Source organism: Drosophila simulans, chromosome 2L, assembly GCF_016746395.2.
Source record: "Drosophila simulans strain w501 chromosome 2L, Prin_Dsim_3.1, whole genome shotgun sequence".
Classification (NCBI taxonomy): Eukaryota; Metazoa; Arthropoda; class Insecta; order Diptera; family Drosophilidae; genus Drosophila; species Drosophila simulans.
In genome coordinates, this window is record NC_052520.2 from 137,866 (window position 1) to 154,880 (window position 17,015).

General features: G+C 38.9%; 2 protein-coding genes across 7 annotated transcripts; one reads left to right on the forward strand and one right to left on the reverse strand.

Annotated features, from left to right (window-relative positions):
• Nucleotides 1-33: 33 nt before the first annotated feature.
• On the forward strand, nucleotides 34-9,415 carry LOC27207508 (galectin-9). Of its 6 annotated transcripts, none has more exons than XR_006541499.1 (4): nucleotides 34-1,241; nucleotides 1,300-8,671; nucleotides 8,757-8,936; nucleotides 9,004-9,415. XR_006541499.1 is itself a non-coding variant. In XM_016183189.2 (2 exons), exons 1-2 carry the CDS (start codon nucleotides 89-91, stop codon nucleotides 1,365-1,367), a joined length of 1,221 nt encoding a protein of 406 aa, XP_016022864.1. In that variant the 5' UTR covers nucleotides 34-88; the 3' UTR covers nucleotides 1,368-9,415. The 6 variants fall into 6 exon arrangements, 2 of the variants coding, with proteins under 2 accessions (XP_016022864.1, XP_044778270.1); XR_006541500.1 differs by having other exon boundaries at nucleotides 1,300-4,222; nucleotides 8,424-8,936; XR_006541501.1 differs by having other exon boundaries at nucleotides 34-1,058; nucleotides 1,120-1,241; nucleotides 1,300-8,936.
• On the reverse strand, nucleotides 6,221-10,910 carry LOC6730399. The gene is made up of 2 exons (XM_002077544.4): nucleotides 10,774-10,910; nucleotides 6,221-8,014 (listed from the first exon to the last, which is right to left on the reverse strand). Exons 1-2 carry the CDS (start codon nucleotides 10,859-10,861, stop codon nucleotides 7,005-7,007), a joined length of 1,098 nt encoding a protein of 365 aa, XP_002077580.1. The 5' UTR covers nucleotides 10,862-10,910; the 3' UTR covers nucleotides 6,221-7,004.
• Nucleotides 10,911-17,015: the final 6,105 nt, after the last annotated feature.

A 17,015-nucleotide genomic window follows, 5' to 3' on the forward strand; every position in this document is an offset into this window, starting at 1 on the left:
CTGGGTATTTATTCAAATATTATACTTTAATCTCCCTTGTAAAACAACAATATTGACAACAACAACATCCCTACTACTGCCGTATAAAATGGAGAGCAAGTGTATGAGCGTGTATCCTGGAGCGTGCACTGTAGCTCTAAGGCGAGTTATGGACGCGATGTCGTTGTTCTATGAAAAGCGCTCAGAAGCCCATCGACGCAAACATTTTAAAGTGATCCAATGTCCAAGGCCAGGACTGTGTTTCGTCTTCCACGGCATGATCCTTATGGCATGTGAGCATTTTGTTATTGATTTTCTCACCAAGCAGGGAAGTGAAATATGCGAGGAGTGCGATGTACTACTGCAAATAGGATCACGACTTCCTCAAAATTATATAACGCGCAATTCTCGTCTTAAGGGAAAATGGGGACCCGAGGAAAATTCATCATATTTAACCTTCCAGCTGAACCGGGGAAAGTCTTTTTGGATGCAAATATTGCTTACTGAGGAGTGCTTCTTTATTTCTGTCAACGGCTATCATTTTGCGAAATATATTCACCGTATGCCTTATCGCTGGTTGGAAGCTGTGGATGTACTCGGAGATGTTTCCGACATCGTTATCGATACATACTATGTTTCCGAGTATCCTATACGCCTAACACACTCATTGCCTCGAACCATTCCACATTCAACCAAACTTCCCCGAGATGGAGAGAATGTGGAAACTGAATGGATGGTCTTATCTTCTCTGGCAAAGATGTCATCTAAAAAGTTCCTCTACCAGCCGAGCCTCCCTCTTCCTTACTATGGAAAGCTGTTGGAAGAAAACTTCCTCATTGAAGGAAGTTCACTTCGAATCGAAGGTCGTGTCCGATTGATGCCCCAAAGATTCAGTATAGCGTTTCAGAAAGGACAGGAAATTTGGCCGCAACCCACAGTGTCATTCTATTTCAGTCCATGTTTCTTGCGTAGTAGACATGACAAAATCGGCACGGCTATTATTACACGACGTGCCTATTTAAACGGCGATTGGGTGAACGGCACAGTGTCTCGCTTAAATACAAGTCTAAGGCCAGGAGGTGCGTTTGTCATAGTAATTGCTTGCAGAGACAGCTATTACGAATTGTTTGTAAACAACAGGTCCTTGTTTCATTTTAAGTATCAAATGAGGCCAGAGTGCGTCGACATTGTGAATATTCGTGGAGATATCAAGCTTTGGGAAGTAGTCATTGAAGGCAACACTACTTACAAAAAACCAAAAGGTAATGATATTAAACTTGACAAATTAATATTTCGACTCACAGTTTCAATTTATTAAAGTTCGATCTGCTATGGAACGAGCTATAAGTGCCTGGAAGAGATCCGAAATCCCCCAACTTCAAATATAATTCAATCATGCCGAAAAACGTATTACATGAATTAATAAATCAATGACGTCCAAATAACTTTGATTGCGCCTGCACCACACATATACGGATCTTATAAGAACTTTGCAATTAAAATATTTATGCGCCCTGATCCTAGGGATCCGCAGAGCTCCGCTCATAAATGTCAATGCGCTCTAGACGTCAAGCGGTTGTCTGCCCATAACCGGGTCGGATAGCAAAAGCAGACTCAGCTTCTTTCAGCGAGTCCGCCAGCTGAGGCCGCCTTAAGGGCATCGGAAAATGATTATTAAAAATGATAATCGATTAAGGACGCAGTATGGCCGAGCTGCTCGAGTCGCCACTGCAGAGGGAAGGCTGTCCTGAATTGACGTTTATGTCTACATGTGTTTCTGAAGACAGTTGACATTGTTTTTTCACGGCCAGCAAAAAGCAGCAGCAAAAGAGCCAAGCCGAAAACGTCCAGCCTGCACATATTTCCCAAGGCTCGGCCAAGGCAGTAGAAAAGCGTCTGCAAACTAAAAAATATTATTTATGATTCAAGTCTGTTCGTGTCAAGCATGCTTTGGACCATTTTGCTAATGATGTAGAATACTGATGTTTAAACGACAAGGGCACATTGTCAATGGGTCCAAATTTTACTTTGTATTGTAATTTTTGAAATCATTCTAGGATTTACGTAAATTTAACGTAATTATTATGAAAATTATTCTATGGATAATGAATAAGTGAATATTAGGATCTTTATAATGTATGTAGCAGATATAACAATCGTTTCAATCTAATAAGGAATATGCGTAGTTAGTTTGCTGCATAGCAAAACTTTGTTTCAAAAGTTTTTAATGCCCTCTATAATGCTTTATGGTCACAACCAACCTTAGTTGAAATTAATCAAAATACCATTCGGCTATGCTCCTGCTGTGTGCTATATTGGCTACTTTTGCCACTTATTTAATCGGTTATGTTCATTTTATAACTCAAAAATAAAAAAAAAAATCAGAAAATGCAACAATATATTTTTAGGTTTGAGGCATTTGCGCAGTTGTTTGGACTGATTCTCTTTTTTTTTTGATGCAACCATTTTTCTCCCTGGCTATAGTCATGGAATACGCCCATGGTTTAAAATTTTTGGTTAAATTGAAAAATTTCTGGCCAAACCAGATCAATCAAATATCACAAATTTGGGCAAGACGGCAATACTGAACTGAAAAGTAAATGGTAACAAATGCATTCGCACCAATTTACAACATGACGTTGTCCTCATTGGACTTACCGATTAGCCAGCCAGACGCAAAATGAGTAGGCTTATCAATATTCTGAATGTGTTCTCATGTCACACAGAACACTGTGCAATCAATGGCTCCGCAGTGCGGTAGCTCTGGTACATTCTAAATTAAACCTCAATTGAGGTTTTGTCCTCTGTTCCTCCTTAGTCCCCTTAGTGTTCCTGTGCCCAAAGGTTTGCCACAGCAGCTGCCACTGCCAATTGTTTGAAATGGTCAACGGAATGCAACCCGTTTCTCATTCGTCGTAAGCATCCAGCGAAACCGAGTTCTTGCGCCTGGTGCCTTTCATGCCGAATTGCAAGCCAAAAACAAAGTTATCGAAAAATTGCTCTGCGGATTTTTATATGGCTCTCCGACGCATTTTTTGCTCGGGTTGCTCTCCATTGTTTTTATTATATTGGGCATGTAATAATCAAAGGATTCGCACTTACTGATCGGACGTATCAATTCGAATTCGCTCTGTTAAACCAATTACAAGCCAAAACAAACATAGTTGGTATTTTATGTGAACACTGTATTTGAAAGGACTAAACAAGCGTTTTTAACATTACTTACATATTTCCATATATTAGCTATACAAATGTTTTTTTTCTTATTTCAGGTCGTTTAACCTCTTATACTTATTTTCATTCTTCTTGTTCGGTGCTCCATGAATTAAGTAGATGCAGGGTATTTTCTCAAAACGAGGTTAGACCGATCGTTTCCCCTTTATATCATCGCTGGATATATACCGGCATGTTTAAGTGTGTGCACCTCCAAGTAAGGGACCAGTGATCAGACTGGAGCACCGGCTCTCGAATTCCCAGAATATCGCCCGAGATCAATCTTACACTCGTTAGATTGCATATTTTCATATAGTAGTTGGATACATCGTTCTTTCGCATCCATTTTCGGTTTTGCTGTTCCGATGCCATACACTAGAAGCCGGCGGCGTCAACGTGTGCTCCTGCTACTTTCAGTTTTATAAAAGCCGTCAATAACGCCTTGAAGGGCAACCATTTAAGAGATTTGATTGTCTTCAGATAGTCAGCAACTATGATTTCTTTTAACGTATATGTTATATATGTACATATATAGTCGCGATATACACATATATATGCTATGCTATATATACGCTATAGTTCATAAATCTCGTACATATAAATATCACATATGTAAATGTCCTGCGCCAGGTTGTGTCTATTTCGAAAAGCACACAAAGATTCGTCTTTCAAGGTGCCATATTTGCTGGGGCCAGCCAGGCAAGTGCGAGTGGCATTCTGAGTTGGTCCAGAAGGGCATATGGCGTAGAAGTATGGACTTATTGGCGCCATTTCATTGCGCATGTCCATGTCTTGGATTACTGGGATGGTATGGATTTGGCAATTGCAATGAAATGGAAGTGGACACAGATGGTTCCAGTTGAAATATGTAAATGCGTAAATATGTTAGCGGGGGATGAGTCATTTGACGTGTAGCTCGGTCTTAGGAGTGTTATAAAATAAAAAAGGAACTACATAATGTTGTAATTTGTTTTCAATATTGCATCAGTTGTTTACGCATCTATGGTTAACTTAATCTTTAATTATTAAGGTAATAAGGTAATAAGGAAATTACTTCGTGCTTCAGAATCAAGGCGGCTTCAGAATAGATGTATTCGTTCAGACTAAAAGTGTGCATATGAGTCAAATGGAAAGGTTTCTTCTAAATATTTTACGCGACATTTGCTAGACATCCATTTGGCATGCAATAAAGAGTGACTGTCACACTCGTCGCCTAATAGCTATCTTTCCTTTTCCTTCACTATTGCTAGGTCAGCTATTGGACTGTCACGAGCCCACAAGTCGTCGTCTGGTTTTATTTTAAAATTGTCAATAGCGCCTTGCAATCTAGGCGCCAACTAATAGTGTGCGTGTGGGTCTTGACGTACACATACACAATTCCCTACCAAGTTTTTCTCAACCTTACCTCCTTACATAGCGAATAGAATTTTGCCTGCCGCCAGCTGCATAAAAATATCTATTGATGTGTATCAAATCAATGATTTCATACTTCTGTGGACGGTTCTATGATGCACAACAATTGTGAAAAGCGCAGTATTAAAAAAAAAATGCATATTGCAAAATGTGTTACCAAAGGGCTAAAGAACAACATTAAAATGGCTTTGCTGGAGGAAATCCTAAAACGGAGATATTTAGCATCTATTTTTAGCCCTCGTCTATAACGGTTAATTATCAATGTAGTCCAAGCAGCATTGATCGTGCTAATTTGTACGCATATTTAATGAGAAGATCACGCTAGCTAGCTCGGCATGTGATGCCAAGACGGTACTTAGTTTATTGGCTCACCCTCGCACCAACACCTTGTGAGGCACACGCGCAACTGGCAACTGCCCCGAAATAGACGTTGCCACACCTGTGACAGGTGCGACAATATTTGTCGTCTGCTATAACTTAAAGCTGCAACTACAATTGTATGTGGTATTTTTAGACGACTTTAAAGTCAATATTTGCGCAACAATTTTTCAGTTTGCTCCGACTTAAATAACATCTCGTCACGACATGTGATGCACCGGTTTACCATAGTTTATATTTTTTAACTTATTTACACAAATGCTAATTTGTAGCTTTGCTACTAGAAGTTATTTTTATATGAGCAGATGTTCATTTTTGATATTTTTAATATTATTGGTTTCGAAGAGAATACAAATTTTAAAACACAGAATATGGCTGGGATTGTCTTTAAATTCGATGTTAACGCAAGAAAAGTTAATATTAATTTATGCAGGGTCTTCGCAAATTTCCCCAAATTCATTAAAAAATTATACATATTACACAGTAACGTTCTTGCTATTTTCTTAACAAATTACGGATACCACAAGCCTAGCAATCTCTATTTTGTGTGTGTAATTAATGTGGAAATTATCTTAAATTATGTTTTATTAATATTTTATTAGGAAAGTGGAGGTACTTTCAAATAGATGTGTAAATCGCAGGTCTAGCTCCCACCTGCTTTTTGTTGAATAACGCCTATGCTTAAGTCATTATATATGTACTGATCGGAAATTGCTGTAATTAACCTGTTTTCTATAGGATTCTAAGCTGATGTAATTTGTTCTGGATATTGCACTGGGTCAACTAGATGCAGGTTCTTTGTTAATTATATGCATAGTTAACAGTGCTGAGCTCTTTCAGAGTACGTCATAAGTTCTAATGCACTGTCAACTTACTGTGATATTGGTAAACTTTGTGCCTGCTAGATAAGCTGACAAATATATTTCCGAACCTGATAAGGGGACTAAGTTGTGCCAAAACTCGTTATGATAACGTGGATGCGTTCAGGTGTACTTAAATCGATAGCCTGCCGTTCTTTGCGCACCTGTTGAGTTTTTAATATCACGAAATAGCTTGTTGCAAACGATAAGATTGTTTAACGTACAGACATAAAATAACCCTTAACGCCGTCATTTCTATATGGTTTCCTTTAGTGCGCTTGCACCCAGATGACTAATATTTTAACTGCAACCCCAAAAACAACTGTCTCTCGCGACCACCTGAAATCCCAACTCTATATAAAAATACATTCTCTTTATGGTCAGTTTTGTGTATTTCCTGATTCTATGGCACGTACACTTATGTCAATGTATACAAAACAATGAGATTACAATTGGAGAGGAAACATCTACAGTATTTTACACAAACTGAAATTTGTTATATTCTTTATTTAATTTTGTAACTACGGATTTTTAATTACTACTGATTTTTTCTGTTGTATGCAATTCGTAAAAGAAGAATTGATCTTATTATAGAGGTACATGTAAAAAAATATACATTTTCATATTCAGTCCTAAGTTAACTAAAGTTGATGGTGAAATTACAACATTTTGGCAAAGCTTCTTTTAAAAATATGTAAATTAATATAAAAATCCTGTTTGAAACAAGAAACTGAAAAATTTTTAGTTAAATATATGGTTTACATTATTGTCATTTACATAGGTGTTAAGGATTCCGATTATTGTCTTTTTATACACGCGTACATAGATGGCGTTGACTTTTTGTACTGACTAACATGTTTCAGTAGGTAGAGATTAAATTATGATCACATCGCTAGTATTTATTCATAACAATGTCAATATAAAATACAAATTGTATGCAGGCACACTTAAAAATTCTTCTTAAAACACATGAAGTCTGTATATCTAACAAAGCCTTGAAAACTTTTAAAGCTATTGGGCCACTGCTGGCCAAGACTCAAAGCTAAGGATAGGAATGCTGTATGCAGATTAACCTAAGCTCAAGCACAAATATTTAAAAAATAGCAGAAATCAGTCGCATTTAAAGTCTAAAAAAGTAAGTTATCCACTAAACTGGACAGATTACTCGTCTTTCTTTCGTTTCACTTTTCCCTCCGTTTGGATGGTTGATGTTACAGCTTCTAAGCACGTGGCAATGGACGGTACGGATTGATCGGCGCTGTAATCCTCGCCAGCCATTCTGCTTAAGGTTAGTATATAGGAACACGCCACCCGTAGAACGGAGAGTTTGGAAAGTTTTTGAGTGCTGGCATAGGCTGGAACAGCTTGGCGGAGCGTTTCGTAGGCGGCTGATATGGTGTGTACACGGGTCCGTTCACGTGCGTTTGCCTCAATGCGGCGCTCCCTAGTCATATTCTTGTAATTGCGTTGATGTTGATGAGGTCGCGAAACTGATGCCAATCCCGTCTTGCTCAGATCCTCATCGCTAAGACTAGCGTCTAAAAATGAAGATGATGTTGATTCTTTTTGCGTCCTTTCCTTCAACGTTTTTTTGGCGGATGGCTGTTTTCCAATTAGCAATGTGGAAAAGGCCTCTATTTTAGGCCCCGCGTTGTCGACACATTGCTTTTTGGTGGTTACTAATGCGAGTGGTTCCAGCTGTTCTGGGTGTGCAGCAGGCGATCTGTGAAGAGTCGTAACTCCCGGATGGCGAACATATATATGTGCCGGATTAGGCATTATTTCATGCTGCATGCGCAACGCGGAGGGTATGCAACTGTTGGGCGGTGGAGAGTCTATGGCTGGTGGTGTTAGGACAACTGCCGAATCGGCGGAAGATGTGTATCGTATGCGCTTCTTTAGCGGACCAGTTGCATTCATACTCGCACTGGACGGAGGATCAGGCATGGGCTTAGACTTGGGAGTCGTCAAACCTACGACTTTGAAAGGTTCCGAGCTCTTGCGTTTGTTGCGGACAAGGGCTATTGGCTTGGAGTCCGCTGAGTCTGTTCCTTTTGGTCTGATGTCGGGACTGCCACTGCGCGCGTGCTCGACGACCAAGTCGTCTCCGCCTTCGCTTTCGGAACTGGCGGAACAAAAACCCGCATCACGGTCATTGGAATTGGGTGAATCTAAAAATAACAAAAAATTAAAGAGTTAGTTGTCTTCTATCTGTGACGTATTACGCCGAACCGGTTACTAATGTTTGGCATTTCGTATTCGTAAATTAAAAAAACCCCCGTTTTCGCGGAACAGACTAGCCGGCCGAATAGGGCTGCGACTGCCTTTGTGTGACACCCCTTCGACTTTTCAAAATTCAATAAATCCCAAATCTTTAGTTATTATTTTTTATTACCAGCTGATCGCAACTAATTGGATGACGTAGTTTTGACGTATATACGTATTTTCTTCTCCATAATAATCACACTAACTGTTCTTCTACCCTATGAAATCTATTTAATTCATTTAAATCGGAGATTACATGAGAAGAAAGACCATAATCTAAAGTGAAATTATGCATTGATCACGAAAACAAAACAGGTTTCCTCAATTTACCACTGACCTCCACAAGTATTGAAGTGCCGAAACGCAGCTTACTTGTTAAAAGTAATTTATTTCAAGTCTGGCGAATAAAGCCAGTTCAAGTTCAGCAGCAGGCAGCCACTGCATCAGAAGCCAACAACCCGGTTAGCAATTTAAAAAAAATCACAATGCACATAAACGAGCATACACACATGGATCGAATTTGTTTGCGATTGCAACTTGAGGTGTGCCAACAAAGTATAAAGGTATAGAATCTGCCAGGATATTCAATGGTATTCCGATATTTCAACCAAAAAAAACTTTTTTATTTTTTGCTTTTGTCTCCAACAGCTAGTTTCTTGTAATCAATTATTGTGTTATCAGCAATCATACATACAATAATTATTTGTTATTAAATTTAAATAAATTACTGAAGCTAGGTTGGCACCTTTATTGTAAATGGAATAAGTAAATTTATTCCCTGTTTGTTTGAACCGGTACGGGCATTTAAATAACACACATTTACGGAAGGTAAGCTTTTTGCATGTTTATTCAACTATTTATAAGCACAATATTCTGCTATCTTTTCTAATTTTAGGCAGATAAACAACGAAACGAAATTCAAAGCAACTGACTGACATTGCGGCCACGAAATCAGGCTGTACAAACAACATCAGTTTTATAGCCCTACCTCCATCCCATGGGTTGCGTGGTTTATATACCGCACTTTAATTTATATTTAGACAAATGTTTACTTTTAAGCCACCGTCCTCGCAGACGTCGTCTCGTTCAAAACACCTGTGTAAAACGGAAACATTTTTAAAGCTTGCAAAGTTTTTAAAAATTAAAATTTCTACCAATTTATATTTTAGTTGTCCGTATCAGACACTTAAAGGCACATCTAATGACTAAAGCAACTACATCTGTGCATATTTTTATTTTCGGTATACACGGAAGAAGGTATTATTCTTGATTGTTTATAATAAAAATATTTTAAGATGCTTTTTGTACGCCCAAATTAGTTTAATTTTTGTGGATCTGATTCGTCTTTAGGTGCCAAGTACAAAATAGCAAGTTTTGCTCTGAAAAAAGCAACGGTTTTCCCGTTATTTGCCTTTTCTTCCAAGAATGAATGCCCTCCTGCGAAAATCAGCTAAAACCTACTTAAAAACGGCAGACATTAACTGTCAGAGGCATAAGAAAATCCCATATTCACGCCATAAGTCAACGAAAGGTTATCATCATAGGCGGCTTTTGGCTGGCGGTCGGTCCACTGGGAAGCGTTCCCTGTGTGGGAAGCCTCGTCTTATCACAACAAGTGCATATACTCATACGTACATAAATGTAAATATGTTATAGCGACTATATGAAATATATTGTAGTAAAATGACGCATCACTTTTATGAATGAATCGTAAGAACTCATCCAGATCATGCAGTACTTTGACACACTTGGTAAGGACCTTTTTAAGTTGGCTATAAAACGAAGCCATTATATTCGGCTTTCCTGTTACTACATTGCGTTTTGAAGTAAAATAATATAAGTAGAATTTTTATCATTTCATCGTAATTAATTTAAATTAGGAGACACTTAATTCTATCCAAACCAATGGCCATCTAAACTAATCATTTCGAAACGGTTCTGATTAAGACTAACATTTTAAATAAATGATCATAGAAACGAAAAATAAAATCGATTTTATGAAATGCTGACGTAAGCAGTACGAACAATATGGAAGGAGTTAACGTCTGTCCTCGAACATTATAACAATCAGCAGGCGGTGGTGAAAAGGGACACACATTGCCGAGTCCAACTGTCGCTCCAGCTTCACAAACAGACAAATTGCCAATATGTCTGGCGACATCGTCGTCCCAAATTCGCCATTGCGGGCAAAGTGCTTGGCCGACATATGCAACACAAAACGAAAGTTGGAGTACGCTGGCGACACATAGTTGGCGTTATTTACGTATCTGTCTGCATCTTAATTGGCATCCTCAAAAGTCTGCTGCTAATATGATTCTGCTGCAACGTGTTAGTTGGTGGAGGCTTTCTGGGTGCACACGGCAGCACCCCCAATTAACAATTTTGGCCGTCAATTATCTTCAGTGTCTATTGCATAGCCTTGGCCCATAGCCTCCTTGCCTGATATTAGTACTTGTCCTTTTTGGGTTTCGATTACAAAAGTGAATATAGCACTATTTGACAAATTATTGTCGAAACTTATTTTGCGGGAAATGATTATAATCATCCGACTGGAAGACATAAAATAACTATGTATGTAGGTGTGGATATTTATGTAAGTATTTGCAGGTGCAGCACAGTTCGCAGGCAACAGGTGCATTGTCTTTTGCGCGTGCATTTAACCCACCTTTCATAATAATTGCTGATAATTCCGATGCGCTTAGTTGCATGTAAAGTTTTTCTGTGTTGGTATTCGCCATAGCCGCAAAGGACATTCAAGATCTTTAAAAGTAGCGCGTATCCAAAATCGGTATTGAATAGTTTCGTGGGTTTATATTTTATTTATTCACAATTACGGTCTTTATATCAACAGAAACCTATTGAAATGTCACGTATTGGTTAAAGGCACTTTATTTATTTGTGGTTTGGTAAAGCCGTATGTGAGCTTTGGCACTATCTTCAACTTATTAGAACTTTTTTTTTCACGATCTCTCGTAAAATCTTCTAACCGGAGCACGACCGTTCACAACGAAAGTATCTGACGGATTGAAAATATCTTGCGGATTGAAATGGCCTGCGCCAGGGACCGGCTTCATGCTAAAAGCAGCACGCGGTCGAACTGCGTTTGGTTATCAGTGTTGACCATTCAGTTTTTTTTTAGCGTCCGTTGTCCTAATGTGTGTATGACTTGAAAAAAATTGCTCCCTTAGCCACAAGATATATTTCAAAAATAATTAAATTATATTCTTAATAAGAAATAAAATTGGAATTTGTCCCTACAAGAAATATAAACAGTTTAAGGCAACATTTTGAACAGCTAAGTTAGCTAGGCTTCAGAAACTATGGCAGCAGAAATATTTCAGCAAGAGTTGCCAACACTGTGGTACGAACAGCAATTTGTTGGATCGGTTCGCTGTCGAACATGTTTGACTACCGCATTATTAGTTTTATGAATGAAAATATTCGCTCGCTTGAAATTTGGGAATAGAACAAATTTGTATTAAACTTAATGATTGGAATTATTACTTACTATTCTGCGGCCTTTCTTAGTTTCAACGACAGAAGGTCTTTTGACTTTTTGGTTTTTCTTCTTTTTTTCTTCTTGCAACATTGCTGCTGCATACATATACGTATACGTATGTACATAAATATGTATTAGTATGTATTTCATCTGCGGATGGCACTGGCGAAAAAGTATAAGCAACGGTCTTAATAATGTCAAAATGTAATTTTAGTTGCTGTTCGATTTTTAGTCAAAAAATGGCTCGGTTTCTTAGATAGTTTATTTTTTTTTTAATCAGAACTCAAAGTAATTGTGTAAGTTAGATTTTCATGGTTTCATTTATATGTATATATATGTTTGTATTTGGAAATTTATTTGAGTCAGGATGAATACCTCCTTACGTTTTGGGTAAAAAAAAGATCAGTTCTAGGAAAAAGTTTAAATTTGCTGATCATTCTTTCGAACGCCGCACAACAAAAAACTTGCCGCTGGAATGAATACAAGAGCCAGTTCCCTAATATCATTAGGGTTCTTTTCGTCTTTTTGTCCGATATCCTTAGCAGATGTACACTGGGCACGAGTTTGAGTCTGTCGCGCGAAATGCTTTTTGAATGATGACTTTCGTTTTTTTAGAGACTTGTTCTGCTTTTAAAGTATGCGATTGGGCTGCGGCCTAACCTGTTTTCTTCGATTGGACAGACCCCAGACTTCACAATCTCCAGTGTAGCAACCTGAGCAGTCCTCCGCTACCGCCGTTTAGGTCGCGATCAAGCCTTTGTCAAGCTGGAAGTTCAAGGATAAGAATGCTGGACTTCCAAAAATGGTTCGTGTACGTGTCGGCGAAATTTGATCTGTCCCTTTAAAAATAAACCATTTTTTCCTTACTCCCCAGCTAGAATTACTTCGGAATCATTTGCGAAGATTTTTTTTATAAATTAGGAAAAGTTGCGGTTACTGATTTCGCTTCTGTATGAGGACCGGCTCTTAGTACACCAATTCAGTTTGGCTTCTACATACGTGCTCTTCAGCAAAAATCAATTCAGAAAAAGTACTTTGCGGAGAACATGGTGTTGACGAACATGCATAAATCGAGTTACACTGATTTGGCTTCTGAAAGACAACTAACCGAAATAATAAGGGCAATATATATTTAATTAAAATATGGATACCATACCTGAAAACGCATATGTATTTGTACATACGCACATGCACATGTAGGCATTTCTACCTGTCATTCTCGGCATGGAGCTATAAGAGCAGGATAATGGAATGTCTCAATCACTAATTGCTTCCAGTCTGCTTGGACTAATATCTGGTCCTTGCCAATAGTTTGACCAAACGCCTGGGAGATTGAAAAACTCAGGGAAGTCAGGTAGTGATGACTTCTGAGAATATTCACGCTTAATGCCTACCTTCTGCGGAACCTAATGTAATATTCGTTGGGTATTCCAGCTTTTGAGAAGCTCATCGAAATCAAATAATCTTGTCTATAATCTATTTGCCATTTAGCAAAATCAATACTATTTGTACTCGATCAAAATCACTATCAAAAAGAAGTTGAAAGTGATATCGTGTCAATACAGATTCCTTCCATATAGTAAACATAACGTTGCCGTAATAAGCACATGTCCCTCCATGAGACGTCACGTTCCTTCTTGTTACGTTTAGTAGTAGAACAAACTGGCCTTGGCACGTGGTTATGGAATTTGCGTAACTCACTTCTACCGATACACTCGATGACCCGTTAGTGAGCGTAATAATGATTTAACAAGGAGAACGCTTTAGCCGATTTCCTTCAGATACCTCAGAAACTGAGATAGGGAACGTGCGAGAGACAAATTTCATCATGATTTGGTATAATTATACATATATCTACATATGTATGACATGTAGGACATGGACCGACTGTCTCAGATAGAGAATCTGATCAAACCTCAATCAAATAATAGACCTAAAATATTCTGAAAAGCGTTTGGTGAAAGGATTTCCAACAGGAGCCTAGTTAAATAAAATGAAAACACATATTTACGGAAAGAAGTTCAGATCCGAATTTGCAACACATGGAAATCTCTCCTGGCCGTAAGTGCCAACACATGTGTTTTCGGTGAGAAGAGGCGTTCTTTAGCTGCGCTCATGCTTTATTTTCTGGACCTTGTGACCTTTGCCGGCGTCACCCAGTTTGCAGTTTTTCATTGAAACGGCGCCGTCGGCGGCTAATGGCACATATGCTGACCAGAAGGATAGGAAAAACAGACAAATCCTTAAATTCAAGATGTGTGAAACTTGCACACAGTGATGTGAATGGCGACAAGATGTCTTTTAATTTGCGTGGGAATATGTTTTGAACATGTTTGTAAGTGATGACATCTGTCTTAAAGAGTATTGTAACTATGTCCAGTGCAATATAAAAAGCTGAGATTTCGAAGAGTGCCACTTATTATTTTAAAACGTGACAGCCGCAAGCGAAACTATACAGCATCATCAATAACATGCGTGCCAGAAATCATACCCACGATATAAAATTAGACGCTAAGAAGTACGTTATTAATGTCAAAATCTAAAGAATCAGGACTGGCTGCCAGACACAACTCAGACAAAGCAGGGAATGCAAGGACCTTGCACGCAAGAAAGAAGATATAAGAACAAGAATATTAATGAGTCCAGACATCTCCACAGCAATTCCCACGCTTCTTGTACGTAAAACACCCGCAAGCTCATCTGCAAAAATGTAAGCAAAAGCATTGGCCTTCTCGTTGACCGTATCTGCAATGATTGCCACCGTTTGCCTCAAGCCCCAAAAATACGAATACTGTGCAGGAGAATTCACACAGAGGCAATAAGGCAAGGCAACATCACAAAATTGTTAATATGGACCTCGATACGGCAGCAGCAGAAAATTGTTAATATGAAAGTCGGGATCGCTTTGAGCATAAATTTCCAATGGGCAGCAGTCCCGAAACAAGGCAGTGGAATGGGTTACTTAATAGAATGTCTTAGCATGTGGGTATGTCATGCACCTCAAAAGTGTCTATTTATACCCGCTTGTGCATGCGCTTTGAGTTTGTTAGCACTCTTACCACTCTTGAATTTGTCGTCTATATCACTCATGCTGAGCGGATATATTAAAGTATCGCGTTTTGACCGTGTTGAATACTTAAAACGAAATATGATGAGCTGGGCATATATGTATGATTGCCAGGCATTTGCAATTTAAACTTTTTTTAAATTGACTAATCCGATGCACATGCAAGGCAACATTTTGACATTTTACGGGTTGGCGGTACCTGTTTTCGATTTGGCCCTTGCACGCACTAACTGCTGTTGCCCATTTGCAAGTGGGTATTGTTAAATATCCTTGTCATAAAACTGTTTTGTTCACTTGTCTTTTGTCATATAGAAAACTTCATAGTTGCAGTCAACACACAAAGGAGCAGACAGAAGACGATTTGGTTAATTTTTGGCTGGCGCCAGACGCACAGCTGGTTGCCGTGGCCTCGGCTGTGCGATTGCAGTGTCATAAACGTAATGTAAATAAGTATAGCAGCCAACGGCACAGGTCCATTGCCAACGGTGGTGTATGGTTTCTGACCGACCGACCAGATGCATGCCGTGGTCGCGCCTTGACGTTGACACGCATGAGCGTAGCCAGAAGCATTTGACCAGGAGGAGGCACGCTCGCGCTTATAGCTCCCTATCACAACGCCCATGCTTACACATGGCATGCGATACAGTGCGATGGACACGGGCTATTGGTCACTCATTTGCCAATGTTGGCGTATTCGCCACTTCTACTTGACCACTCCGAAGTAACTGGTTTGAATTCTTCATTTGCGTGCCGAAGCATCTGTTCCTCTGTATATGCGTCCGAATAACCATGAGCATCCTAAATCGTAATATTTGTTTTTGTGCTCAATTTAAATGTCTTGCTGGCTAACACCGTTGTAAAACTTATTTAGAGAATCTTGGTTAGTTTGTTTTAAATTCCATTAAAACCGTTTTTGGATATTTCCCGCATGAACTCGGCACGAATACCTGCATCTTTATTCTCGGCGCTGTCTGTATTGTCAGTGGTCCGTATACACCTTGTCATCGTAAGGCGCAGACCAACTGCCACTACTACTGATGATGTGCTGGCGGTCATCGCCTGTTGATCGTTTTCGTCCTGCCTAAACTAATAACTGCATCGTGCGGTTGGGCTCCTCAGGTGCTTTTCGAGTTGTTCATTGAGTGGGGCCAAGTAAAAGCAGCAGGTAAAACGACCCTGACGATTGGATGTAAATTTCTACGAAAATTAAGAGGACAAATTATTGACGAGGATGTTGCTGATACATATATGCACACACATACATACAGTTAGAGATCGTGCAAAGTAGAAGTTCGCATCGATGGTCTTCATCAAGTTTCTATCCTTTTGGAAATTAAGCCTTTTTAAAGGGCGGTTTGCCCTATTGTACACAATTTAACGTCTATAGAAACAAGTACACACTATTTATCCTAACAAATGTATCACACTGTCTGGCTCGCTAAAAATAATCAATAACTCCACACCTCGAAAGGTGCTAGACAGTTAATTTATACGGTTTCATTCGTATATGTATACTAAAAATAGTACAAAGCGTTGAATATAAATAGTTACTTATAATTAAATTAACACATTTCTGCAATGTGTACTCTGCAGTATGAACTTTAAATTTTACTTTGCCTTTTATGCTCTTAACATATGTATGTGCTTCCAAAAACCCGTTGGGTTTTGCTAAGATCGAATTATTATAGCAACCAAACGTAGGGCGTAAAAAGGTTGTACCTTATTTTAGCGTTTTACAAGATAATACCACTCTGCACATGAAGAAACTTGGCGCCAGCCATGAAAAATATGTAGACAATTAGAATAGCATTTTGGCGCTGCTCTGCGGTCCGATTCATTAAGATGTTCGGGGACGTATTTATAAAATACTTATATATGTACATACATACATAGTATGTATATAAGTGAGTGGCGATCTCGGCGTGAGGCTCTATACAACATCTTGTCAGAATGTCATTAATTGTACTTTGTACCCGGCGGCTGATTCTTTTTGGCAACGTTTGTATGGCGATGGTGGCATCTGTCGCTCAAGTGTCTTTAGTTTCTGGCACAAAAGTTCAAAACGAAAGAGCGGTGGCGTCCCAGACGGCGTCGCCTGTGGGGACATAACTTTGTGATGCAGCTGCACATGGTTCTATGTATTGTATTTTATCATTTGTTAATTTTTAAAATAATTTTAAGTCTTTATAAATTAATTGATCATTTCTACGGATTAAGGTGGCATAATACGATGCGTACGTTGATACCCCCGTATCCCATATTTATGTGAAAGCTCTAAATGCCCCAAGACGTTAACGGTCAATAAGACGCAACCCTGGGGTAAAATGCACATAAACAAATC

Excerpts from the sequence above, each read along its gene's own strand:
- LOC27207508 (XM_016183189.2), top strand. The coding sequence starts at position 89 with ATGGAGAGCAAGTGTATGAGCGTGTATCCTGGAGCGTGCACTGTAGCT. Across the intron at positions 1,242-1,299 it reads TACTTACAAAAAACCAAAAG|TTCGATCTGCTATGGAACGA; the intron begins GTAATGATATTA and ends AATTTATTAAAG.
- LOC6730399 (XM_002077544.4), bottom strand. The coding sequence starts at position 10,861 with ATGTCCTTTGCGGCTATGGCGAATACCAACACAGAAAAACTTTACATG. Across the intron at positions 8,015-10,773 it reads ATCAGCAATTATTATGAAAG|ATTCACCCAATTCCAATGAC; the intron begins GTGGGTTAAATG and ends TGTTATTTTTAG.